Source organism: Periplaneta americana, chromosome 1 (genome assembly GCF_040183065.1).
Source record: "Periplaneta americana isolate PAMFEO1 chromosome 1, P.americana_PAMFEO1_priV1, whole genome shotgun sequence".
NCBI classification, from domain to species: Eukaryota; Metazoa; Arthropoda; class Insecta; order Blattodea; family Blattidae; genus Periplaneta; species Periplaneta americana.
The window spans coordinates 206956119-206983866 of record NC_091117.1 but is presented as its reverse complement, the minus strand read 5'-3'; the positions used below and the strand labels follow the sequence as shown (position 1 = coordinate 206983866).

The following is a 27748-nucleotide window of genomic DNA, read 5'->3' as shown; positions in this document are numbered from 1 at the left end:
GATTATTATTTTCATGGAAAGTATTTGATGTAACTATATTTTGCAGTGACTTTATTTTATATATTACTTATTAAAATTGGTTAACATAATAGTTTTAAATACTTTTTCTTTTGAATTATATTACAATTAAAGTGCTCTAAAGTGTTCAATAAATCTATATACAAAATACAAAACGTTCGATGAGTCTGTCGTCTGTTCTGTAGACCAATTTCAATGGAAAGCTGTCAGAGCGGCATCCATTTTCTTCAGATCTGGTTTGGAGTTGAGCACGTGTGTTACGAAAAAGATTAAAATCGTGATCTTAACTGATTAACATTCGAAGTTCGTCGTGTTAGTGTAGGTACTGAGTATCAGTACGGTGTTGGACTCATTTGTAAGTTAAGGGAATTAAGATGAACCAAGAAAAGTTAAAGAAACTTCAAGCACAAGTACGGATTGGAGGGAAAGGTACACCACGCAGGAAGAAGAAGGTCGTCCATGCAACTGCCGCTACGGACGACAAAAAGCTACAGAGTTCATTGAAGAAGCTGTCTGTAAATACAATCCCAGGTATTGAGGAAGTCAATATGATAAAAGATGACGGTACTGTCATCCATTTCAACAATCCAAAAGCCCAGGCTTCCTTAGCTGCAAACACATTCGCCATTACTGGTCATGGTGAAAACAAACAAATAACAGAAATGCTGCCAGGAATTTTGAGCCAGTTAGGGCCTGAGGGTTTAACTCAGCTTAAACGTCTTGCATCTAGTGTGGCAAATAGTGCCACTGGTGGAAAAGCTAGCATTGAAGAGGATGACGAGGTGCCGGAGCTAGTGGAGAACTTCGATGAGGCCAGCAAGGAAGAAGTTCCGGTTAATATTGCAGAAAAAGAAGACAAGGGGAAGGGAAAGGAGAATGATTTAATAACAGCTGCTTCTGGTGAAGAGACAAAGGGAGAGGGACTGAAGGAAGCTGCACCATCATCAGACTCCAAGGACAAAACAAGCAACTAGAGAACAATGGTATTGTTCTCACCATTGTACCTACCATGAAGAGGTATGAATAGAAGAAATAATAGGTTAACTTCCAATTGGGGTGTCATAATTTTCACAGTATAATTTATTGTATGAAAGAGAATGTTATGAACTTCAGTAGAGCCGTGGAAGTTTATTACCGAAACTGAAACATATGTTGCTTACACACGTTAGGATATTAAAGACTTGAGTTAGCCTACTGTCAGAAGTTCACAGACAGAAACAATAGTCATGATTATAAGTTTTATAGTTGGAGTCGAACTGTTCCGTTATTACAATACCTGTTTGAACAATGTCACTTTTGTCAATTTTGTGTTATTACGCTATTAAGAATTCCTCCTCCTCACCACAGTGATTTGAAATTCTTTACTAACATGAGTGAATATTGTGTGTCATTAGAAATCTCAAATTTTAACCTAGTAACAATAGATGTTTATTCTCTACAGCTTCCTTTTAGTAAACTGTATGTTAGAAGTTTACATTTCAGTAGAATCACGCTATATTGCAGAATTAAATGTCAGAAATCCCCTGATCTTTCACTCTTTGAGTGGTGGCTATACAACTACAGTCCAGTGATGATCAGCCTTAATTGTAATCATTGTGATGTTTCTTACTGCAAATAATTGAGCATAACGCATTAGATGTACAAATTATGCAACAGTAGGCACAGTTATTAGTGAAAATAAATTTAAGAAGATGACATTAATTTGTTGCTTGTGCTCCTAGAACCTTTCATAACCTTCAACACCTTTGTAACTTGTTCAGTAATGGATAATACATCCATAGAGTAGTATTTACCGTGTTTGCAAAGGAAAATGTTGACCTTTCAATTCCTCATATTTCTAGACTTAATGTCAATAAATATTAGACATACGGTGAATATGTTTTAATTATTCTTATTTTGAGCATGGAGACTAACATTTATTTAACATTATTCATAGATGTAATAAATAATGTTAAAATGTTCAGTCTTATGACTTATCAATTTAATATTAACATTTGTTAATACATGTTAAATGTAAATAATGTAGGCCCTATAAACGTTTTCGCCTTTACTGCATCATCTGATACGAATTTGTATTTGTTAATTGTATCTGATGATGCCGTAAAAGGCGAAAACGTTTATACATTAGGCCTATTTATATTTAACATGTATTAACAAATGTTAATATTAAATTAATGTCATAAGATTAAACATTTTAACATTATTTATTGTATTTAATAACTGATTTATCTGAAAATCAAAACATGAATTGTAAATTGTTCATAAAACTAATTGAAAGTGTGTGTACCAACAGGTAAGAGAATCTGGGTCCTACTTAAGCAGTACGGTATCAAGAAAAATACTTAATAGTGCCATTACGATAGTATTAAGAAACAGAAGTTATCTAAAAAAAGGGGTAATCAGTATTATGGTGTGTACATTCACAGCTAGTGAACAGGGTTGCTTGTTATTTTCATATCTTACTGTGACATAGAAACTGACATTCGTGTAATTTTAAACATATATTCCAGACTTGCTGTTCTAATCATCTGAAGCTATTAGTGTATTATCATTAAATATTCGGTTAACGAAACTGTTCTATTTGTTTTGGTAACTCAACATGATTATTACTTCCGGTACTTTTTTTATTGAGTGTTCACTGTATTGAGAAAATAACTGAGGCATATATTCAGGAAAGAGCGAATTGATCAATACAAATATTTTTGAATGTGCAATTTCAAAATTTTTATTCAAACAAAAGTAAGTTATTTGGTCTGACGAAAGATTGGGAATATTAGAATGTACATCAAGGAAATATTTGCAAGAGATTTTGTATATAGCCTATGAACTGAATATAGAGTTAGTCAATAAGTAATAATAAACAAATTTATGGGAAAATTTCAGTATACGGATTCCTTAATGACTATTATATCTTAAAGTACTAAAAATAGCAGATTTGTCTGCGTTTGTCAAATGCGCATCATCATGCTTACGAAAAGGCACTTTTCAGTGCCAATAATTTATTTTTTTGTGCACAAGGTTGGAATTTTGAAGTAAGAGGGAAAGGAAGGAATCCGTGTTCTGAAAGTTATCCATTACTAGTTTGTGGACAAGTAAGCCTACAAAGTGAGTCGAACTTAAATCACTGGCGTTCTTACTGAGCCACGAAAATTACCACTTCATAGTGCATTGAATTTTTCCTTTATCTTGTTTATATATATATATATATGTTTATATATATTATATACTTAAACTGAAACGATTCTGTCCGGCGCCGGGGTGGGTATCCGGTGTGGCTTAGTGGATAAAGCATCAGCACGTAGAGCTGAAAATCCGGGTTCAAATCCCGGTGCCGGAGAGAGTTTTTCTCCATTCCATTACACTTTCATCGTATTTCTCTGTTCCATTACTCTTTCATCGTTTATCTTGTTTGCTTCAAGCTTGGTGAAGGACACAATGCGTGGATTTGCCTTGTCAGCTGTTACACTAAACTGGCGACATATTTCTACTGAAACTTTAAATTGTCAATCTCATTGAGAAACACACATTTTTTGATCATGGTTAGATATGCAGTAGTGTGATACATTTTCCTCATTGAAACATATCACCTGAAAAAACTGTATGAGTTGTAAGTTTCAGCAGACTTCTCAAGACTACACAACCATGGTAACAGTGAGTTCTTAACTTATTAAAATGCCACCGGCATAGTTCGGTTGGCTGAGGCGTTTGCCTCCCGATCTGGAGTTGCACTTGGGCACAGGTTCAATTCCTGCTTGGACTGATTACCTGGTTGAGTTTTATCCGAGGTTTTCTCCAACCATAAGGCGATGTCAGGTAATCTCTGGCGAATCCTCAGCATCTCGCCAAATATCTCACTATCACCAATCCCATCAGCACTAAATAACCGAGTAGCTAGTTGATACAGCGTCGTTAAATAACCAACTAAAAACACTTATTAATATAAGTGTCGAGCAGCAAATAGGGATTATAAATAATGGACACTGAGCGAAATTTCCTGTGTTTTGTTTCTCTGTGCGCCAGTGTATAGTTCCACTTTTAAGCGCTAGAGGTTAGTGTAATCGAGCATACGCTAAGATAATAAATGAGAATAGAGTTAAGACACAGGATCCAGACATCGCCTACCTTATTGCATAACCCAGTAACGCTTTGCTTCAAATAAATTCAAGTTAACGGCTTTTCCTTATTTCTCAGTGACAAACTAGTTGTAATAATAATATTTTATATTTCAGATATCATAAATTATATTATAAAATAATATATTATAAAATTAAGTATCGAATTCGTTTAATATTTGTATATAATATAATATAGGTATATGGGTTTACTTCTCGTAAGAGTTGTTTTTCCATTTTCAGCGCTATCACATCATTACATATTTTAATTGTTGTTGGGGTCAACGTCTCATTATAAAGGAACTCTAGAGTCTAGACATTACAGTTAATGACGGATTTATTATTTTATGGATCCCATTTATTTTATTTGAGTACATAATGTACCTAGATGTATTAATTATATGTGTTATATTTCCGCTGTGTCGACTGCTAGCTGGTGTGTTGTCAGCGCCAACTTTAGGGAGAAAGCAGAATCTCACGCTCTAGCTGGCTTGAAGGTCATTGAAATCAGTCCGGCTACATCAAAGGTACCGACGCGAAGTGTCCATTCTTTATAATCCCTCTTCGCTGGTGTCGAGAAAGAGGTTTCGTTGTTGATATGAAGAAACATTGTCCAGAATGTGCTGTAACAAAATTAGCCCTTAAAATATGCATGTGAGGAAAATGTGTTGCAGCACTGTGTATTTGATTGTGGTTAAAAATATGTACTGTCTGTTCCCAGTAAGTAGCCGTGGTAGAGGGGTCTGACTTCTCAGCAGGGATGGGGAAGGAAGGATGTTCAGGTAGTAGCTTTCTAGTGAGCAACCTCTCCCTTGGCGTTGTATACTTGTCGCTGTTCCTTCCACAGACAAAGTTACAAGGCACAGACAATATTTCTCAAAGCCGTTCAGACAGTTAACTGAGATTGATAAGGTAAAGTGCCAACAGAATTGTCACTGGCTTAGTGATACAACTGATAAGATAAACCCACGCATAGTCTGCTACACAGAAACCTTGCCACTTGGTAAGAATGCAGGTAACTTAAGTTTGATTCTTTGTGTATTGTACGGTGCTCTTGAGTAGTCAGCAGTGTTTCAACATGGATTCTAGCATTGAAGGATAATTGAAGTTGTAATGAAACATTTTTACAAATTTATACTAACAATAAATCTGTAGCCAAAAATTTTCTGGTAATTTTCGATTTTCCAAAAGTAATTGGTGTTAACATGTATAATTAACCATCCTGAAACCGAAAATCGCTTTTTTGAAATTTTTGTTTGTATGTCTGTCTGTCTGTTTGTTACCTTTTCACGCGATAATGGCTGAACCGATTTATATGAAAATTGGAATATAAATTAAGTTCGTTGTAACTTAGATTTTAGGCTATATGGCATTCAAAATACTTTATTTAAAAGGAGGGTTATAAGGGGGCCTGAATGAAATAAATCGAAATATCTCGCTCATTATTGATTTTCATGAAAAATATTACATAACAAAAGTTTCTTCAAAAATAATTTCAGATAAGTTTTATTCTATACAAAATTTTGATAGGACTGATATTTAATGAGATAAATAAGTTTTAAAATTACAATAACGCCATCTAAGGTGCTGTACTGAAATAAAAACAAATGACTTCGTCTATAAGGGGTCTTGAACAACAACATTCGAAAGCTATTAAACATAGCCTAAGAGAATGTTTCTGTGTATGTATGAAGTAATATTTGAAGCTAATTAATTGTTTAATTATTATTTCAACATTGGAAAGTGTAGTTTCTCTAGATGGACATAATTCTACAATGTTATTACAGTAACTTCTGAAACATATAGCAAGTAATATAAAGTTTACACATTAAAACTAAATGATAAGTCAATCTTCATTAAACTATGGTTGCATGTAATAATAATTAAGAAACATTAATTGTCATTGCACCAAATGATTGGTCTCTGGACCAAAATGACCGCATTTTAATTATTTAAATACAATTTTAATTAAGTAACATATTAAATGATTTATCCTTCTATCAAACACGAATGTTCCCTGGATCAAACGTCCTATTTTAATTATGTGATTACTTTATATTTATTTCTAACAGGTGCAGCGGAGCGCACGGGTATGGCTAGTGCTTAATATGAAGAATAGTGTTGACACATTTTAAATTGAAAATTTATATTTTGCTTCTGTGTAAAAAGGTTTCGTTATAGTAATTTTTTCTCTTGACCTACAGCCCACTCTATATTTTTCTCTCTTGAAATATATTTTACTCTCCTCTCTCTACTCCTACAGCAGTAATTTAATGGACGTTTTTATGTTGCAGAAGAAGTAAAGAAATTGTTTCACTTTACCTCTTAATTGTAAAACAAGCTTGATTTAAAGAAGATCCCATGAAGCTCTGGCACTTGTCTTTATAAATCCTGGAGCATTTATGTGCAGCACTACGGTTTTTTCAATCATCCTTTTGGTATTTCTCCAGAAAAGCTACACCAAAGAAAGCACAATTTTCCATTGCTTCACTGGCTTCTGGTGAGATGTATATAGTGATAAACACGTGGTTTTAATTTGCAGCCACAAATACGGTATATTCTAATGCATTTTTGTAGTTCCCCTCACTTGTTACAAATATGACACTCGAGAGATACAAGATGCAATACCAGGGAAACAGACCATTTCCTTCATAATTCTTCCTGGACACCTCACATGTTAACGTTGGTAATTAGTAGTGAGTGCTTTTTTTTTTTTTTTAGTTATTTAATGACTATGTATCAATGTCTATGGCATTGATGATAGCGAGATGGCATTTGGTGAGTTGAGGCCGAGGGTTCGACATAGATTTTACGGTTGGGGAAGATCTCGGAAAAAACCCAACCAGTGGCTAGTGTTAAAACGATTTTTATGTTGAAAGTATTTATGGCTGCAAACTAAAATCATGTGTTTTTTTTACTGTATACATCCCACAGGAGTCAGTGAAACAAAAGAAAACTTCGCCTCCTTTGGTGTAGCTTTTCTGGAAAAATACCATTCTTTTATATGTGATTTGGGATTCCAGCACTGTAGAAGTTGGACTGTTCATGTTTTTGAACATCGAAGATTATGTAATATCAGTACAGGTCTCAGTTTAAAAATATAGATCTCTCTGTACAAAACTTAGACACCTATATGCCATATGGCCTCCGTATGGGCAAAATTTTCATTTCTCCATATGTTGTTCTGTCACCTGTATGAAGACAGGTTAGAACCTCATAAGTGACATCAATAAGGCTTCGACCATGAAGCAACTAAGCCAGGAGATAATGGGGTAGGGTGGCCATTGTATACATCGCTGACTAGTAACATATTACATTAATCAGACTTCAGATGTATATAAATAATAATTGTTCTTTCCCTGATACACATCATCAAGTGAGATGTACTGCCTGGTAATAGATGTACAGATATGGAGTTAAAATTTGAAGTAAGTCTTGATGGAAGTCCACCTATATGTAGGCAACAGTTTTGCTCGACTGTCCACAAGCAGCATATATGCAAGGGCTCTTGTTTACTGCACATGCACAGTGTGTTGTAAGTGAACCTTAATGCAATAAGGCAGCTCCAAATTTTATTTTCGTATCTGTACATATTTTACATATCAGAATCAGAACCTCGACCAGATTTCCCCATATGATTCGTTAAAAAATTCTAGGTTCCCATATGCCGTATGGCCCTCATGACAGCACTGACTGTTCCCATCATTTTAAAATGCGTGTATTAGTAATATACGTTACAAGAGCGGTATGTTGACGTTTTCATGGTCGAGGAAAAGATTGAAAAAGCGAAACGTAGTTGAGCTTTTTTAATTTCCGAGAACATGAAAACAAACATACCGCTCATGTATCGTACATTATTTTGTGCGAAGATCGTTTATTACATACCTGAAAGACGAATTTCTAATTAGTTGCAATGAAATCTCCATGTTGGTTTCTCTTTAATGACGGCAACTTCGGAACACCAAAATATCTTTCTTCAACATTGTTGCTATAAAATGTTTTCTGTGTTTACTATACACCAGCAGGCCGTGATATACGTCTGTCTTTTTTTTCCCCCCAGTCTATAAATGCGAACTTAAAACAAACGGTAAGGTTATGTAATGATTTATTTTTCATTTTAATATTTTAACAATATTATTTATATAACATATTGCAGTAATAACATCGGCATCTGGAATCTTGTTGATTTTTTCACGGCTTCCTTAATGTTACTTGTATCAGGAATGCAATAAGTTTCGTGGAGTAGTATAGACTTTACTTAATTTTTGCAAATATTTAAAAACAATAATTAACATTGCAATTTAGGTGAAATTGCAGTGGTAAGTTTCCAATCTATAATTATTACTATGTTAAACGTCTCTAAAAATAATATGTTAAAAGCCTAAAACAGTAAAATGAATGTCGCGCTTAAGCGGTAAGAAGAGGGAAATTGTTATGTGTGTTACGTTGGGAATACTGAATGTGGTATTTCACACTTACCGCATATTGGTTCTGTGCGGAAAACAAGCAAATACGCACGATCTCGCACAAAACTACATTGCTCTTTTCTGCTTTATGCTGCTGATGCAAAAGTTAAGTTCACCAATAGTACACAACATAACTGAGATATGATTAACACCTCATTGTTTGTCTATCAGTCTTTCACAAAGTTAATGTGATGTTGACAAAATAGACATGGTTTGCATTTCTTTTTTTTAATTTATTGAGATTGTATGGCAAAAATCTTACTGTGCTAGCAACCATATTCACTTCTGATTCTGTTTTTCATTAAATCAAAAAAGCTTAATTATTTTACCAGAATTGCATTTCATAGGTGTTTCATCTTTCAGCTGTAGTAAGGATTTAGCCTAAATTATTTATTTTATGATTTGTTTACACATGGTGTTCACAAATGATTACCCTGATTATATTATATTGTAACTCTTTAATGTATACTAATTATAATGAAGCAAATTTATACATCAGTGCATAAACACAAAGTTTTCAACCATGAAGGAAAAAATTAAGTTGAATATGTGCGCCCCTGATAGCATGCAAAATATCCAACCCCCCCCCCCCCCCATTAAACAGTAAGCATGACTAACCATGCCTGGAGCTAACTATGTTCGAGATGGGATGGTACCTTAGAATAGTGAAGGCTTTGAACCCTCTTCATGTCACTGGTTAGAAGCTAACCCTTCAAGAGCGAACTACAGCCATTCTCAGGCTCGTCTATATAGCCACAAGTGGACAACCAAGGCCTGGCCAGTAGCTATTTATTTATCCTCAGATCCTTCTTAGACTATGTATATATAGTAAAAGTAGGCTACTTGTAGCATCCTCAAGTGGTAAAATTTGCACAAATAGTCCAAATTTGTGAATGCATGTACAGAATTTTTTTTCGTAAAATCTAATCGTTATTTTTGTCTTTGAAATGAGAGTTTTAAAATGACTTAACCATTGAATCAAATTTGACTCTGTAGTAACCCGAATATGAATGTTGTTATAAAAAAATTGAGATATGTACTGCTACCATTTTCTTGCATTTTCCCCCTAACTTCATATTTTTCAAATTGGGTAGCCTACATTTAGACCAGACAGTGAAGTTAAAAAGTTACATTCTGCATGACGGTTAAAAGTACCAGATCACATTCGAAGTGGTGAACCCAAGAGAAAGAGCAGAGGACCAGACCATAGTTATCACAAGCAGGAGAAACTGCAATCTAATGCAAGCCATGAGCAGAAAATGTCTTAGTACCATTAAGTGAAGCATAAGGGAGTAAATTTATTAAGAATTAATAATGAATAAAATGTCTGGAAACTTTTGGCTGGGAGTGTATGATTGTTACTGTTTTGCATGCTGTAACAGTAATGGATTAGAGAAGTGAAATGATTGAACAGGTTGTATATAATAACCTTCATGTATCATACAACGATAAAAACTAGCAAGCACTAAATTAACTGTTCTGAATGAAGGAGAAAGCAATGGTGGATTATTCAGAAACAATGTAGCTTGGATTTTTTTACAATTTTGATAATGTACAGTATACTTTTGTCCATAGGTGAACAAAAGGGATGAAAAGCATATCTTGGTTGTTAGCTCCGTTACCTGATTTACTCATTTGTAACAATTTGAGTAATACACTTCCCACACTTGAGTTCATCTAAAGAAGAAGATAGATCCAATATTTCGTATCCTGCAGCAGCAATGGAAGTCCATGCTAGACCTCATGCAAGTATTTTTACAATCATTACTTGCAAAAGTAAACATGATTTAGGGTGATCCTATCAAAAGCAGAATCATTATTAGCATAAGGCAGAGGTAATTTATTCGGATAGTTGGACCAGTTAATGAAAATGGACAATGGAGGATAAGGTATAACCAGGAAGTAATGGAACAATATCGAGATATGGATGTAGTGACACACATCAAACTCCGAAGATTGGAATGGTCTGGGCATATCAATAGAATGGAGAATCAGAGGATACCTAGGAGAGTAATGGAGGGAAGGATATATGGTAAAAGACCGATAGGCAGACCGATGCAGTGAGAGGATGCTAGACAAGTTTTGGGAGTAACGGCATGGAAGAGAACATCACTGGACAGATCTGATTGGAAGAGGAGAATAGAGGAGGTCAAGGCCCGATTTGGGCTGTAGTACCATAGTAGAAGAAGAAGAGGTAATTTATTATTGATTGAACTAAACATTTAAAACTTCATTAAAATTTTAATGTGATTTGAATAAAATGCTCGTTCTATTACGTGATATTATGATATGTAACTAAATACCATAGTTAACTAGAATGGTAATAGGCACATTGCTTTAATTTCCAGCAAGTGATCATTAGGGATTGTATTCTGTCCTAAATGGAGATAAGAATAGTTGTTCATTGACTATATTGGCGTGACATCACGTTTTGTACACAATATTAGGGTTGATTTATTTTTATTGGCAGAATTAAGCCTTGCCTTCCACTCAACCTGTATACAAATACATAGCAAATATTACAACAGCAATAAAGAAAACAGTGGAATAATAAAAAAAAAGTAATAATGGTAACAGATACATGGAAGTCTAAGAGTTAACAATTACAGTTCAATTTTAATAAGATAATTTGGACCAAAGGAACGATTAGTATAATGAAGGAAAATTAATACGTTAAAAATAAAAACCATAGTCTATAAAAGTAATACTTGAAGAAAGATTATTTTCTAGACATGAAAAGCAGTTTTTGACAATCCGCTTTTGAAAGTAGTCAATGTCTGGCAGTCCCTTTACACTATGTACAGTCTTAGACAAAAAAAAGTGACCGGCTGCCATCGCTAAGTCCCTTTCAGAACATTTCGGTTGATTTTGTGAGAACTTGGTTTACATGTGAAATAATATCTTATGCACGACTCTGCTCTATTTTTCCTTTGTTTTGTTTGTTTGTTGCTTTCTCTGTCTGTTTATAGGTCAAGTGTTGTGAATAATCTATAATGAAGATATATTCAAGGAGTAAATTAAGTGCAAAATAAACATCCTTTCCCTAGTCTTGTGAAGCAGGTGCTGCACAAAGTGGACTTAGACAAATTCATGTAAAATTCGGTAATTTTTTGTGTGTAAGGCTATACATTAGAATATGCTATTTTTACTATTTCCACTATTATAAAGGACGTATTCTTACATTTATCGAACATATTTACACTATTGTACACTATTTACAAAAGAAATATAGTAGAACCTCTATTATCCGTGGTAATGAAGGGGCTGGAGTGAACGGTTGATCGAAAAAATCAGATAATCCGTACCATGGAAGATTTTGTAATTTCCTCCATTGTCTTGTATTTAACTCGCTAGGTAGTGGATCAGAAGTTCACTAATTTAAGTCTGGTTGTCAACAACGGGTTTTTAAGGGGCAAGGAAGCCATTTGTAAATTACTGTCTCAGGAAAGATAGGAATAAAGGAGGTCTCATGTTGTAGATTTAAGTATTTTTTTACACTTTGTCCTTGTTTTTTTTTTTTATTAAATCGTGCAGTTGTAACTCCAATCTCTTATTCTGATGCGAGATGAGCCACAGTTTCTCTTGCTCAAACCAATTATTTCCATTTTTTGGATACTTACCACAACACATTTTTTGTTAACACCCGTGGAAGACATTTTATATGCTATGCAAGTTATATTACAGAACGGCAATTCGAACAGTAGACAATACTGTGTAACGATAAAGGCTTGTAGCAAGAAAATATGTAGAACTTACTAATATGATATACAAAACAGTACTTCAAATAAGTTATTTATTTCTGAAGAAAAAAATTATATCGAGAAATAGACATTCGGATAATCCGCCAATCGGTTAATAGGGTGACGGATAATTGAGGTTCTACTGTAGGCAATAGTATTATTAAAGACCTTGCTTTACAGTACACAACACTGTACATAAAAGTGTAAATAATGTGCAATCATTGTAGGCCTGCATTCTTTATAATTGTTCAAATACTATATTCTAGTGTACATATTGTAAATAATTTAAATTGTAGATGTTAGTGTAATTGTTAAAGTGGCCCATGTTTTGTTCCGTCCAACTTGATCAAATAGAAGTCATTGAGAGCCAGTCAAGCACTTCGCTTGCATAGCACGTCATCCACTTAAAATCTCTGGTAATACTTAACCTTGTAGCCTCGTGGGACAAAGTACGATCCCTAGTGATCATATTGACCATATGTTTCAAACACCACTGACAACCTCAGCTCATTTTCAAGGCCTGGGTTGTCTCGCTCAGTTTCTGTTTGGGATCATGCGCAAGCACCAGACATTTATATTTATTAAATTTCTCTGACTTTGTGGTCATCTGGTGCAAACTCATTCTTTGATGCAATACAGGTCAAATTACCCTTGCCAATAATTTTTGAAGGAATGGATTCTGTGGTACATTTTTATTCCATTTGTGATTATGCACCATTGTTGGAAATTACTTTAGCAGTATTTATTTTGTGGACAGTGTGGTAAGAAATCACCTCTTGGGACAACAGAGATCAAATATAATACGAAAAACACTCCCCAGTCTGTAAGGAGACGAGAGAAATATCCATTTCTCTGCTTAGAACTGAATTGTCAGGTATAGCAGATGACTGATTCATATGTAAAGCTTGAAATGTTGAAAGATGACATCTGAGTTACAAGTTGAAAAGCTTCATGGACAGTCTCGGATGGTTGGCTACTTGCACAGACAACCCTTAGCCATAAACTGACTACCACTTACGAATGCTTTTCTCCATTGGTGGATCTCCCTGTAATTTCGTCATACGGTCGTAACAGACCTTGGATGACGTGACTGAAAATAGCAAAGACTTTTCCTTCACGAATTTTGATAGAACACTCAGATTGGTGTGATTGAACCCACTGAGTGAACTTTCGCCACAAATGTTTATAAACACTGCTGACACTGGGACGGTCTAGTCGAGGAGTAACCTTACAATTTGATCCACTGCCAGATTTTCTGGTTATATAACCTGTTTTTGAAAAACGAGAAAGTAGCCCAGAAATCAAACTCTGAGACGTACTCATCAAATCTGCTGTATCGACCTGATGTTCACCTTGCTGTTGTAATCAAACTGCAATATCAACCTGGTTCCTTGAAAGATGATGCCTCTGCAAGTTAAATAAAAAAAAATTGATGAAAAATAGCAGTCTTGTTGAAACGCAATTAAAAATGAAATTAAAACTTGGATATGTGATATGTGGCTGTACCACATATCCATTATTTACGAAATAAAGAATTAAAATATGTTTAAAATTCTTGTTGTTATGCAACATTCAGTTGTTTTCATAGCTGTGAAAATGATACTGCACAATTTATATGGAAACTAGTGGCTTGTGCAGCAAATACTGCAAACTAAGTCCATAAGAAGTTCAAATAAAAATTTGTTCAGAATTATTTTCAATGAAGAATACCAGACATTTTGAAAGTTATTTGCTTCCATAATAGTGAAATATACTCCCTCTGAATGTTTTTTATATGCCAAATACTTTTCCTTGAACCTATCCATCTTCAGTTCTTGAGTTTCAATGCGAAATCGCAAGTAACAATGTGAGGATGATCAGTGGGTTTTTCATGTGGGAGTAATGCAGTAGCTATTTCAGGCCATTGTGGATTGTAGCTGAAAGTTAAGAAAATGTAAGGTTTGTCATGCTTTGAACAAAAGACTTAGCATCTTGGTATAGCTGCTGCATGTTTCGTGAACTACTCTGAAATGTAGAGGGCAGAATCACTTTTTCCCCCACTAAGAGATCTTGCTGAGGTGATCAAGAGACTACAAAATCTTGTAGAACTCTTACTTTATCAGTAAGTAATACCTTTTGGTCTTTTCTTAGGAATTGTAATATTTGTGCTTCCTCCAGACAATACTAATCTATTAAATACTGCAGGATTAATTTGTGTAACAATGAATGTTATCCTGTATATTTTCTGTAATATAGGCTGTTGTTAGAATCTATTACTGAGATGTGGAAAATGAGGCAAATGATATGTCAGAGTTGTAGAATCTTATATGAGCCCTAAATAAAATTATTGTTCATCGTAAATCGTTAGCAGCTTCAGTGTTTCATTCACTGCTGGTTGCGGGAAATGAAACTTACTCATCACGGTAGCATGAAGTGAAATGGCATGCTATTTTCCCTACAACAAAATATGCTTGGCAGCGATCACAAATCTAATCGATTAAACCAAAGAAATATGAAATTAATTTTGATGTAGTTTAAAGGCACAGCTAAAATAGGAAGCATGACTCAATTACTATCAAGGAAAATTAGAGAATCAGACATATAAATATCTATATCACACTGCCATTAAATATGAAAGGTACAGAGAAAGAACGAAAAGAGTCACAATTTTCTTAAGGGTGATGTCATCTAATTCAGTATATTACTGCAAAATTTGTTGTTCCTAATGAAAATGTAGGAAAGGATGATTGTATCCGTAGTGATAATTCTCCTTTATCAGTATTGATAAGAAAAACACATAAATTTTGCAGTAATATACTGACTTAGGTGATGTCGTCACCCTTATGAGAATTGTGACTCTGTTTGTTCTTTCTCTGTACCCTTCATATATGAAAAAGACCCACACCACTTGATTAATAACTATAAAAGTATTTCATTTTTAATAACAATATTGTTACCTTATGTAAGTTTTATAGTTTTCAGCAACATATATATAGCCATTACTCATTAAATTATAGAAATGAAGATCTAATATAAAATATTCTTTCTCTGCGTCTACTTACATAAAGCCCCAAAAGGTTTCACTTTCATATCATTAGTATAGCATTATATGTTGCATTAACTATAATAATATTTTTAATGGTAATCATGTCATCAAACATTCTTAAGTTTTGTAGTTCTTAATATCCAATGCACAGCTGTACTCGGAAAACTACAGACCAGAGAATCAGATCTGTAAATTATTTTTTATACGTTATCAAAATACTACACAAATGAAGATCAACATATTGGCATTACGATGTGAAAGAATCTGAGCCATCTGAACTCTATGCCAGCAATCCTGTAGGTCATGGCCTTCGTGTAATAGTCTATTGTTTATTGTAGTGAGTGTTTTGTTTTATTCTGAAATGCAATTAATTAGTTCTCAAAACTGACGAAAGATGGATTTTGGAAAATAGGATAATGATGTAGGAAAATTGACATTTCACTGAAAACTACTATTTTTCTGAAAAAGTTTGGGTTCCAAGCTTCAAAATGAGGGGTCATTTATTAAAATCCATTCAGCCGTTTTCCCGTAATTTCCATTACCAGTTCAAATTATATATATAGATGTATTCCATATTGCAATATCCCTATTCATTTTTGAGTACTTCATATGCCACTAAAACTTCAATGTTATACTCATGCATTCCATATCTCCATGATAGCTGAATGTATAGCATGTTAGCCTACCAAGAAAATGTTCCATGTTCGATCCCTGGGCATGACTTGTTCTTACAGTCTTTTATTACATCTTTACAATTTGAATATGTGTTACTCTGAATTGCATATTTCTTGAATACATTTTGGAAAAATTATGTAGCCATAAAAAGGGCTGTTTGGTGCCCAGTCAATATGCACACCAGTCACTTTTGTTGTCACCAACTTCTTGTAGTCTAATGAGAAAGGATACATTAATAATTTTATTTCAATACTAATGGAAGTATCTTGTAAAATTGAAACATATATGTTGTTATCACCATTAAATCGAGAAAAATTCGTTCCGGCACAGGGAATCGAACCTGGGACCTCTCAGCTCTGCGTGCTGAGGGCTCTTTCCAACTGAGCTATTCTGGGATACAATCCACGGTGCCGGTCGAACTCCTCTCATAGTACTGTTTTACGGCCTACTACCTGCCCTGGCATAGCTCAGTTGGAAAGAGCCCTCAGCGCGCAGAGCTGAGAGGTCCCGGGTTCGATTCCCGGTGCCGGAACGAATTTTTCTCTATTTAATGGTGATAATACACATTGACTACTTCATAGTAGTCGTTAATATTCAATGAATATATATATATATATATATATATATATACATATAATGAATATGTGATGTATATATGTTGTTGTTTAGTCAACTGTACGAAGACAGGTCTGAACCTCACAAGTGATACCAACATGTCACCACTTACGAGGCAACTAGGTAAGGAGACATATATATATATATATATATATATATATATATATATATAGACCAGAATAATACATTTATAATTGCCATCTATAATAGATGCTAACAAGACGCAAACAGAGTGTAGAAACTGCAGAAGTGTTACGAGGTGTTATTGGAAAGTTTGGAGATATTTGCTAAGAAAAATTACAGGCTAACCTTTTTTTAAATTTGGCTCTCGTCACCTTCAAAATAGTTGCCTTTTCTTGAAGGTTGTTCCATACTGCCTGCAATTCCATTTGAATTTCTTCTGAAATGTTGAAGTGACCCCTCTTTAACTTGAATTTCATTTTAGAAAACAAGGCAGAGTCACTTGGGGCTAGATCAGGTGAGTAGGGAGGATACGGAATTTTGGTAAACAAATGTCAAGATCTGTTCAGTGCTGTATTGTAAATAATTACAATTCCATTACTGATCTTCAGAAATCCACATTGGGTGATAGAAAATCACACCCAACACCGCCAGAAAATTATTGTGTGGGCTGGATCAATTGGTGATTGATCACATTATAGGGTCTTTTTCATAGATGGAAATTTAAATTCATAGCTCTGTTTAAACCTTCTGCAAAATGATGATTTTTCAGCTTGTGCAACTTTATTCATGGGAGAGCCAGTGTTACTAACATGATCATAAAAAAAAATTACATGAATCAAGATTTTTGAAGATAGATGGATTGGTGGAAGAGTGAGAGTTGAATGTCCACCAAGATACTCTAATCTGAAGCAATTCAATCTTTTTCTTAAAAGGGGTTATTTGAGCCAGATGACCTGTATGTGTTAAAATGAAGAATGAGCAATGAGATGCAACAGATCAGCAGAACAATGTTGACAAACTTGTGTGCAAAATTTGATCAAACTTTTATAAACAGTATTTTTCAAAAATTAAAATGTTTTAAGCAGAATGTTTCACACACAATTAGCTCATAATCATTTCACCATTCAACAGATTTGTACACATAACTTCCAGTTTCATTTTTAATTACATTACATAGTTTTTTATTTTTCTTAAAGAATTACATGAACAAGGTAACTCTTTTTCCTTTTTCCCTTAAGGAAAAATAACCTGGATGAAGATGCTGCATTAACTTGATAAATTGGGATTACTGCATAGTTCTGAGTACAGAGGTAGTGACATATGTAAAACGTGCGATTTGTTGATCCAGATTCTTGTTTATAGCAGGGATGTTGCTATTAAAATGGGTATCTAAAGAAGTATTGCTTTCAGGTAATTGGACTCTGTGTTTCGCTTAATTTGGAGAGAATATTTTCTGCTGTTCTTCAAGCAACTCCCAGAACTGGCTGATGTGGCAACTGTAATAAGCTCAGTTGGACCCTCTTGAAGATATTAACTGCTTTCAATAAACCGTTATAAAACAAGAAATAATTCTCCATTTTGAATGTAGTGAAAACCTGAAAACTTGTATGATTTGGTGCCACAGAACCAGATGATTACAACTAAAAAATATTAGAATTTTCTGAAATGTCGATTAACATAAAAAATTATACAGTGCATACATTTTATTATTCTACAGTTTCAACATTGTCTGTGAAAAGTTTAGAATTTGTTTTAGCACTTTCAAAATTTCAAATTGTAAAAAAACTGTTCTATGATTTATCTCGCATGTTCTTGACTCATAACTGAGTGTGGGTCATGTGTGGGCAGCTGCGCTGTGCATTGCCGCTTCCACTCTATTTTTGCGAGTGTGGAAAAATAAAATGTACACACTGGAGTTACTGAGTTCAATAACTGTCAATTAATTTTCCTTCTGCAAATTAAGCTTTCAGGAATAACTCCCTGTAAAGTTAATTTGAATAATTTCGAGGGAAAAATTGTTCCGGGGCCGGGTATCGAACCCGGGACCTTTGGTTAAACATACCAATGCTCTCCCACTGAGCTACCCGGGAACTCTACCCGACACCGATCCAATTTTTCCCTCTATATCCACAGACCTCAAAGTGGGCTGACAACAGTCAAGCAACCAACATTTGAGTGCACACTAACTCTGTGTGACTTTAAATTGTGGTTTTCTGTTACGTACAGTGACGTGTATTATGCAAATTAAGCTTTCAGGAATAACTCCCTGTAAAGTTAATTTGAATAATTTCGAGGGAAAAATTGTTCCGGGGCCGGGTATCGAACCCGGGACCTTTGGTTAAACATACCAACGCTCTCCCACTGAGCTACCCGGGAACTCTACCCGACACCGATCCAATTTTTCCCTCTATGTCCACAGACCTCAAAGTGGGCTGACAACAGTCAAGCAACCAACATTTGAGTGCACACTAACTCTGTGTGAAACAATACCCAAAGATGGTAAAGCGTGTACAGATAAACTTAACAAAAGAAAAACCATCAAATTCCACGATAGCAGAAACTCCAGTCATACCAGACAAAAAGAAGAACAGCACAACATTTTCATAGTACAGTCTAATATCAACTACATTTTAACTCATTAAATTATACGTTTCTAGCTCTGTCTCAGAAACAAATGGGACTTTTTGGTAAATGGATAGGGTTTATCATCTCCTTTAAAATGACCATGGGGTGCAACTTGAAATACAGAAGTGGAGGCGAAGGGGTGGAACAGAAAATTTAATCAGCAGTTGTTTCTAACTTTCCTGTCGAATATATATCATTTCCAAGAAATAGCCTGCCCAGGCATCCTGGGTTGCCAAAAACACAGAATAACACACACATAAGAATAATAACGATTACAGTAAATAGATGAGTCAAATTGAAATGTGAACTAGGAGCTTAAATTTAAGAAATAATAAATTTGTACATACATTGTAACTATCGCACACTAACGGATAGAAAAGAGGGGGGGGACATGATATTCTGTATAAATGATTTTTCAGAATCGCCACAGACCCTTTAATGCTAGAAGTAATTATTTTTGAAATGATGTCATGGATTCCAAATGTTTTGATAGTGTTTACAGTTGATCGTGGGATAATGCCCCTCGCTCCGATCATTAAACCATGTACTTCCCAGGTACCTTCCATCTGATATTTTTCTCGAAAATATGGAATAGTAGGCTCATAAATTTTCGTTTCTCTTTGTTGACCTCAGATGGTTGGGTCCAAATAATGTGTTTTTCTTTTCTCAAAATCTGCACCCTGCACATCTAGAATTATTTGAGGTGGAAAGTTTTGAAGTGATTACACGATATATATTAATTTAGAAACCAGTTTGTTTTAAGATCAGTAGGTTTAAAACAGCCAACCATTATTGTAAATATATGTCATTGATTGTCAGATATTTGCATATATAACAGGATAGTGAAATTAAATTTACTTATCATAAAGATCAGTGGTTTATTGCCATTAGTGTAACTGTACGCTGAGAGTTGTTAATTTATTTTTTGAATGCATGAAAAGAAGTACGTCCATATGTAGGCATAAAATTTATTCAGTATCGTATGTCACAAACTCTGTTATTGGTTCGTGATTTCTTAGCATATATACCCAGTGAGATCAAACTTCTGTACCTTCAACACTCGTTCTCTTTGTTCATTCAAGTAATAATTATCACTGAAGGAATGTTTTCGTGGAAAACAAATCTTTCATTACTCACTTTTCTACAAGATCTTGAGAAAAAAAAAAGTACTGAAAAAGATATTTAAGCATTGTTGTGTCGATTGTTTTCAAGAGAGAGAGAGAGTAAATTGAAGTAATGAAGATAATGTTTTTTTTTACTTAAAAGAATCTGAGAATTTCAGACCTCTTATGGCAAAGTAGTTGCTTTCTAAATGTCTTTCTTTTTTCAAATCTTGCCTCGGGTATGGCAAAATTGTATGCTTAAATAGTTTATATGAATACATTATTATTTTTTATTTATTTATTTTTTTTTAAGATTTATTTTAGGTCGCATAACTGCTGAGTCTTTTTGCGACCAAAATATTAATATACAGAGCAATACAAGACAAGCAATGAAGATTACAAACAAAGTACACAATATATTACAATGTATCTAGTGGTAAAAAATAAATAAACAAAAAAATAATGAACAGAGTATATGAACAGTATACATTTTACAATCAAATCATATTATACAAGGAAATTTCTTTAAAGAATTGAATTACTTGTAGAAGAACATTTGTGTTGTTGAGTGCTGTAGATATATCATTTGGTATGTTGTACTTTTTCCTTGAGGTGTGGTATTTTCGGCATTCTATGGTGATGTGTTTGACGGTGAGTAAGCAATGACAGGTTTCACAGGTTGGTGGTTCATTTCTTGATATGAGGTAGGAATGGGTTAATTTTGTATGTCCAATTCTTAATCTTGATAATAAAACCTGGTCTTTTCTATTAAGCTTGTGGATCGGTATATTAATAGAGCATGTTGACTTGACTTCGAAAAGTTTTCTAGAGGGATTGAGAGTCCAAAGTGTAATCCATGATTCTTTACATTTATTGTCTATGAGGGAAATGAAATCTCGATGTGGTAAGAAGGTATAGTCGGGGTTGGTAGAATCTTTGGTGCTTTATTTGGCTTCTCTATCAGCTGCATCGTTGCCTGCAATGCAACACTGAGAGGGTATCCAGATGAAAATAACTTCTTTTCCTTTTGCTATAAGTTTATGGTATGAAATCTCAAATTATATTTAGGAATACAAAAATTATGATGTATAAAACTCTTATAAGGTCTGTACTATCTTACGCATCTGAGATTTGGCCATTGTCGAAGTCAGATGCGACATTATTATGTACATTTGAAAGAAAGATTCTTAGGCAAATCTTTGGACCAGTTAGAGAAAATGGAACATGGAGAAGAAGATATAATTTCGAACTGTACAGATTGTATAATGAGCCGGACATTGTTAAATTTATAAAAATAAGAAGATTGGATTGGGCCGGGCATATTGTGAGAATGCGAGATGATAGGGTTGCGAAGAGAGTTTTTAAATTTATTCCGATGGAAAGAAGGAAGGTTGGGAGACCGAGATTGAGAGGGGAAGACTGTGTGATGGATCACATCAAGACTTTGGGTGTTAGAAATTGGAGAAGTTTGGCATTGGATAGGGAGGAATGGCGAAAACTTCTGAAGAAGGCCAGGGCCCATGAAGGGCTGTTGTGCCATTGATGATGATGATGATGATGATGATGATGATAAGTTTATGGTATAAGATCTGAATGTCTTGTGTTAATTTATCAGTTTTCCATACATTACCCAGCGCCTTTAATGAGCTTAAAGAGTCTGAAAATATGATGGAATTGTTATGGTCTTCATTTAGATTATACTATAGTGATTCTCTAATTGCATATAATTCACATGAAAAAATTGAAAAGGATTCTGGTAACTTAACACATATTATTTCATTTTTAGATATCACTGCACATACACTTCCATCACTTGATTTAGAACCAATTTGTTGTATGCTGTGAAGTATAAAACTACACACAGTGACAAAAAAGAAAAATTGAGTCACAATCAGTTTTATTACACTCTTAACTTTTCGAAAAATATAAAGTCAGCATCATTGAGATACATTCCAGCCCTTGTAAAGAACAATGTTTAATGTTATACATTATAATGAAATTAAAGAAGCTCGCTTTTTTTGTCACTGAATGTATTGTATTGTATTTATTAACATTCCATGGTATTCATACATGCTTACAGCTAGAATATGGGGCAAGTCAAAAAACTTAATACTATTATAAAATCTTAATTTATAGTCACAGTCTAGATGAAATATATACAGACGAGATTTACAATATAGTCTACTAGTACAACACAAAGTTTTAGTATCAATTTCATGAAGTGTTATTGAATGTCATGAATTCACCTACAGAATAGAAGGCATGAGAAATTAGGTACTTCTTTAATTTGGCCTTAAATAATTTTATGTTTTGAGTTTCAATTTTTATATGGATAGGGAGGCTATTAAAAATTTTTACTGCCATATAACGCACTCCTTTTTGATAGCATGATAGACTTGCCGATGGAGTATGAAAGTCATTTTTTGACGTGTATTTATGCTATGAACTGTTGAATTAGTTACAAAGTTTTCACGATTACATACAAGGAAGATTATTAATGAAAAGATATATTGACAAGCCATGGGCATTATTTGTAGTTTTTTTTGAAAAGTCCTACTCGATTCCCTAGATTTGGCACCTACTATTATTCTAATTACTCTTTTTTGTAATAGAAATATATTGTTACTATCTGTGGAATTTCCCCAGAATATTATTCCAAAACTCATTACCGGGTGGAAGTATGCAAGCAAAGTATATTGTTTGTAAGGTATTGATATTTACTATCTTTTGCATAGATCTAATAGCAAAACATGCTGAATTTAGTTTGGGGGTTATTTCTTTAATATGATTTTTCCAATTTAACACATCATCGATTTTTAAGCCAAGAAATTTGGTTGTTGTTGTTTCTAATAGGGATCTATTATTAATTATTGCGCTAGAAATTTGCGAGGTTGAATTTGCACAGGATTTAAATTGAATTATGTTAGTTTTGTTACAATTTAATAGTAATTTATTGACTGAGAACCAGTCACATATTTTGAAGAGAATTTCCTCTGTTGAAGATTGGAATGTGTTGGAGTTATTGGCTGTAATTACTATACTTGTGTCATCTGCATATAATATGGGATGACCTACATCTTTTATTAGGGGGGCAAGATCATTTATAAACACTAGAAAAAGTATTTATTAACCAAAAAGTTTGTGTCATTGTGTACAGTAGTTTGCAAATGTTATATTTCTGGCAGAATTTAGTTATGAAGGTGTATAATATAATTTTGTAACACGTTTTTATGACATACTAATATAATTGGAAAATCATGCCTCCTTACATGGAAGATTTTCTACCAATATAGCAAATGATGTTTGTACTATAACAAATTGAATGCCTGATGGTGATTTATCTTTTCAGTAGCTGTAGCCAAGAATCTCCCCAGCCTTCATCTTCATGGATCGTCTCGATGTGCATCAGATTGCATCACCTTAAACAGCAGATTTGAAATTCAGATCACGAATACTGTATATGAATTTAATAGAATTCAATTGAAAAATAAAATTTGGTGATTTGAACTCATTTAAATTGTGTTTCAGGTTTTATATGTTGGATGAATTTGATCTTTTTCCTTCTTCATTAAAAATGATTGTGTCTATACTATGCAGCTAGTTCTTAACCAGTATAGTTTCTTTTATCCTCTTGCAAAGCTGTTAGCTCCTTATGTGGCGAGTTTGAATTTTTTATTTGTTAGTAATATTCGCTCCAAATAAATTTTTAAAACAGAATTGATTTCATTTATGCAGATTGCTGAAACACCTGTGTAATCTTATTTCCATGAGCGGAGAGAGTACATGGTCAGATATATCCTTCCCTTCTCTTTTTTTATTAACTCTTTTAATTTAACCTGTATAAAACAAAACCAGTGATAAATAGACGTTAGAAATTACAAAGTAGTGTTTACCCCATTTTTGGTCGGAAGAGAGGTGCAATCACTTTTAAATGACACCACAATAATAAAAATATTAACAGAGTGAAGTTGTTGTTTGTTTATTTATTTATTTTAAGTAACGTAATAGTTCATCAGTGCTTTTATAGGTGTTATAGTGAGACTGAAATATTATATTCAGTGTAACAGCACAATTATTTTTTGTGCTTTGGTAGCATTGTTATACATTGGTGTTGAGTACAGAGTGCATAAGTTTATTTAGTAAAAGTAAAATTATACCTGTTCCAGCCATGGAGGCTCAAAGGCTAGCAGGAAGTTTAGACTCCCACCTTTGTAGAGAGACACTCGGCATTAGCAGTGATAGGGAAGTCATTTCTATGTGTTCGCCACTTTTATCCTCAAGAAAAACTCTGCTATTCATTTCTGTTGGAGACTGAATTGGAGAATTTGGCAGTTTAAAGCCTGTAACACACTTGCAGAGTTTTCACCAGCGAGAAATGTGTTGCGAGAAAATTAAAAAATTGATAACATGAATTCAAATGGACGTCCACACACTGGAAGAGATTCTCGTTCGAGGCAAAAACCTCGCGCGAGTTTCTCGCTGGAATCTGTAGCTCAGCGAATTTTCTTGACACATTTATCAAAGATGTTTGACATTTATAATCTTTATGACGATTGAATGTAGAAAAAGATATCACAGGTGGTGATGAATTGTATTGTTTTTATTTGAAAATGAGGAAAGATGACTGATAACTGGAGTCAGAAACTTATCGAACTTGTGTGATGTCACGCATAGGCCTATTTATATGATACACGGGATGAAAACTATAAAAACACGAAACTTAAAGAAGAAATCTGGAGACCAATATCAGATTATTTGAAAATAAATAGAGCTATATTTTATTTTGATGAGATTTAATAGTATTAATTAAACATTTGAAATGTTAACAGTTTACATAATTTTAATCAGAACATACCAAAGAATCCTCTATCATATCATGAATGGCAAAAAACTGTGGTCCATTCAACCTGAAATAACACCTAAACGTATCATCATTCAAATCGAAACGAGTGTCCAAAACTCGCCCTTATTTTCGTAAGATACAATGTGATTTTCAGATATTTCTGGCTTTAATTTTAGGCCTACTTTTTCTTTTCATTAACAAAATATGTTCATGTAACTCCATTTGCTCAACATCTGAATACCGGTATTCAGATTCAACATAGCGTTCGTACGTAATTTGTAAAGTACGACAATATACTTACAGGTTATGTATTTAAGTACGACAATATACTTACAGGTTATGTATTTAAGTACGACAATATACATAAATACATAACCTATAATATTTCCCCCAACGAGTGATTACTATAATCAGAAAAATGCTTTCTGCATGAAGGCAGTGCATAGATTATCATAGCGAGGTGTGATCTGTGATAACGAAAACTCGCCAAGTGTGTGGAGGAAGGCTCTTCGCCTCTTTCTCACAACACATTTCTCGCTAGCAAAAACTCTTCAAGTGTGTTACGGGCCTTAGTAGGGAACTTGCTACAAGCATTGAAGTTTATTTAAAGGAAAAATTATCCAAGGAAACTAATACATTTGGTACTAGCATAGTCTAATGTCATACAGTCACGAAGCTTGAAGTGAGTTTTTGCATTTCTCGCAATACAGTGCTCCAAGGAGTTAGCAACTGAGAGTACTGGAAACAATAGACTGTGCCAGTACTGTTTCGTATTGTCTGTGATGAGGTGATAGTAGCGATCCTAGTGACTAGCAACTAGCAAGTTCAACTGTCATTGGATGCATATTCCCTACATATTGAGTTTCGTGACTGTATGTACTAGGCTGTGGTACTAGTGGGGTTGCCAACCATCCCGTATTACCCAGGATCTCTCGTATTTGGCAGTAATTTTCAGTAGTCACCGGGCTCCCATATTTTTCTCCTCTTCTAGCATTTTCCTCCCTTATTATTTCACTAGCCGTACCCGTGCGCTCCGCTGCACGCATTAGAAATAAATATAAAGTAATTACATAATTAAAATAGGACATTTGATCCAGGGAACATTCGTGTTTGATAGAAGGATAAATCGTTTATTATGTTACTTAATTTTAATTGTGTTAAAAAAATTAAAATGCGATCTTTTGATCCAGAGACCACTCATTCGGTCATAAAAATTTTTTTAGGAAATACAGGAAACGAATGTACAGAATAGCCTATCAACTTTTCTGTGCATAAGAAGCTATTTTAATCTTACCTGTCCTCGATTCACTCAGAAGTTACTGTAATATTATAGCATTATGTCTATCTAGAGAAACTACACTTTCCAATGGTGAAATAATAATTAATTATACAAATCGGTTAATTTAGCTTCTGACATTACTTCATACAAACACAGAAACATTCTCTGTAGGCTATGTTTCATAGCTTTCGATTGTTGTTGTCCAAGGCCCCTTATAGAGGAAGTCATTTGTTTTTCATTTCATTACACCACCTTAAATGGCGTTGTCATTGTAATTTTGAAACTCATTTATCTCATTAAATATCAGTCCTATCAAAATTTTGCATAGAATAAAACTTATCGGAAATTATTTTTAAAGAAACTTTTGTTATGTAATATTTTTCATGAAAATTAATAATAAGGGAGATATTTAGATTTATTTAATTCAAGCCCCCTTATAACCTCCCTTTTAAATACAATATTTTGAATGCCATATAGCCTAAATTCTAAGTTACAAAGAACTTAATTTATGTTCCAATTTTCATATAAATCGGTTCAGCCATTATCACGTGAAAAGGTAATAACAAACATCCAGACAGACAGACAGAGAAACAAAAATTTCAAAAAAGCGATTTTCGGTTTCAGGGCGGTTAATTATATATGTTAGGACCAATTATTTTTGGAAAATCGAAAATTACCAGAAAAATTTCGGCTACAGATTTATTATTAGTATAGATAGATAATGCAGAAGCTTTATTTCAAACATTTAATTTTGACATGAATGAAAATGATTTACGTGATGAATTCTGTTATTCCAGAGAAGCATTAAAATGTGCGGTCTTTATAGAAGGTAAATGCTGATCAGGTTAAACTAAAAAAATGTTAATATTGGAAATTTGTAAAAACTGGAGAGTTTTGTTTTAAGCTTACCAGGTAGTGTTATGCTGACAGAGAGAGAGAGAGAAATGTGTTTTCTCTCATGAACAATAAGTGGACAGATGTTTGAAACAGGAGTGCGACACATCTAACCAACTAAGAACTGCAAATCGCAATCAACTTAAATTACAGAGCATTTTTTTCAATTTGTGAAACAAAATTACTAAAAGCCATTACGTGAGGCAAACTTTGTCACGAAATACTTTTAATTTAAGCTTAACTGCCAGAGTGTAGAATAATATTTTTTTTTGTGTAATAATTGAACTGAATAAATAATTTGTCAATTTTCTTTGTGAAATGCTGCCGATTCCTTAGTCTTCCGTATTTTCTTCAAAGAAAGTTGGCAACCCTAGGTACTAGTTGCAACT

At 33.9% G+C, this 27748-nt stretch overlaps 1 protein-coding gene across 2 annotated transcripts; it reads left to right on the top strand.

The window, feature by feature from the left end:
• Positions 1-215: 215 nt before the first annotated feature.
• On the top strand, positions 216-24060 carry bic (bicaudal). Of its 2 annotated transcripts, none has more exons than XM_069836221.1 (2): positions 216-1035; positions 23696-24060. In XM_069836221.1, the coding sequence occupies exon 1, from the start codon at positions 393-395 to the stop codon at positions 990-992; it is 600 nt and encodes a 199-aa protein (XP_069692322.1). In that variant the 5' UTR covers positions 216-392; the 3' UTR covers positions 993-1035; positions 23696-24060. The 2 variants fall into 2 exon arrangements, with proteins under 2 accessions (XP_069692322.1, XP_069692313.1); XM_069836212.1 differs by having other exon boundaries at positions 217-1035; positions 23693-24060.
• The last annotated feature ends 3688 nt before the right edge of the window (positions 24061-27748 follow it).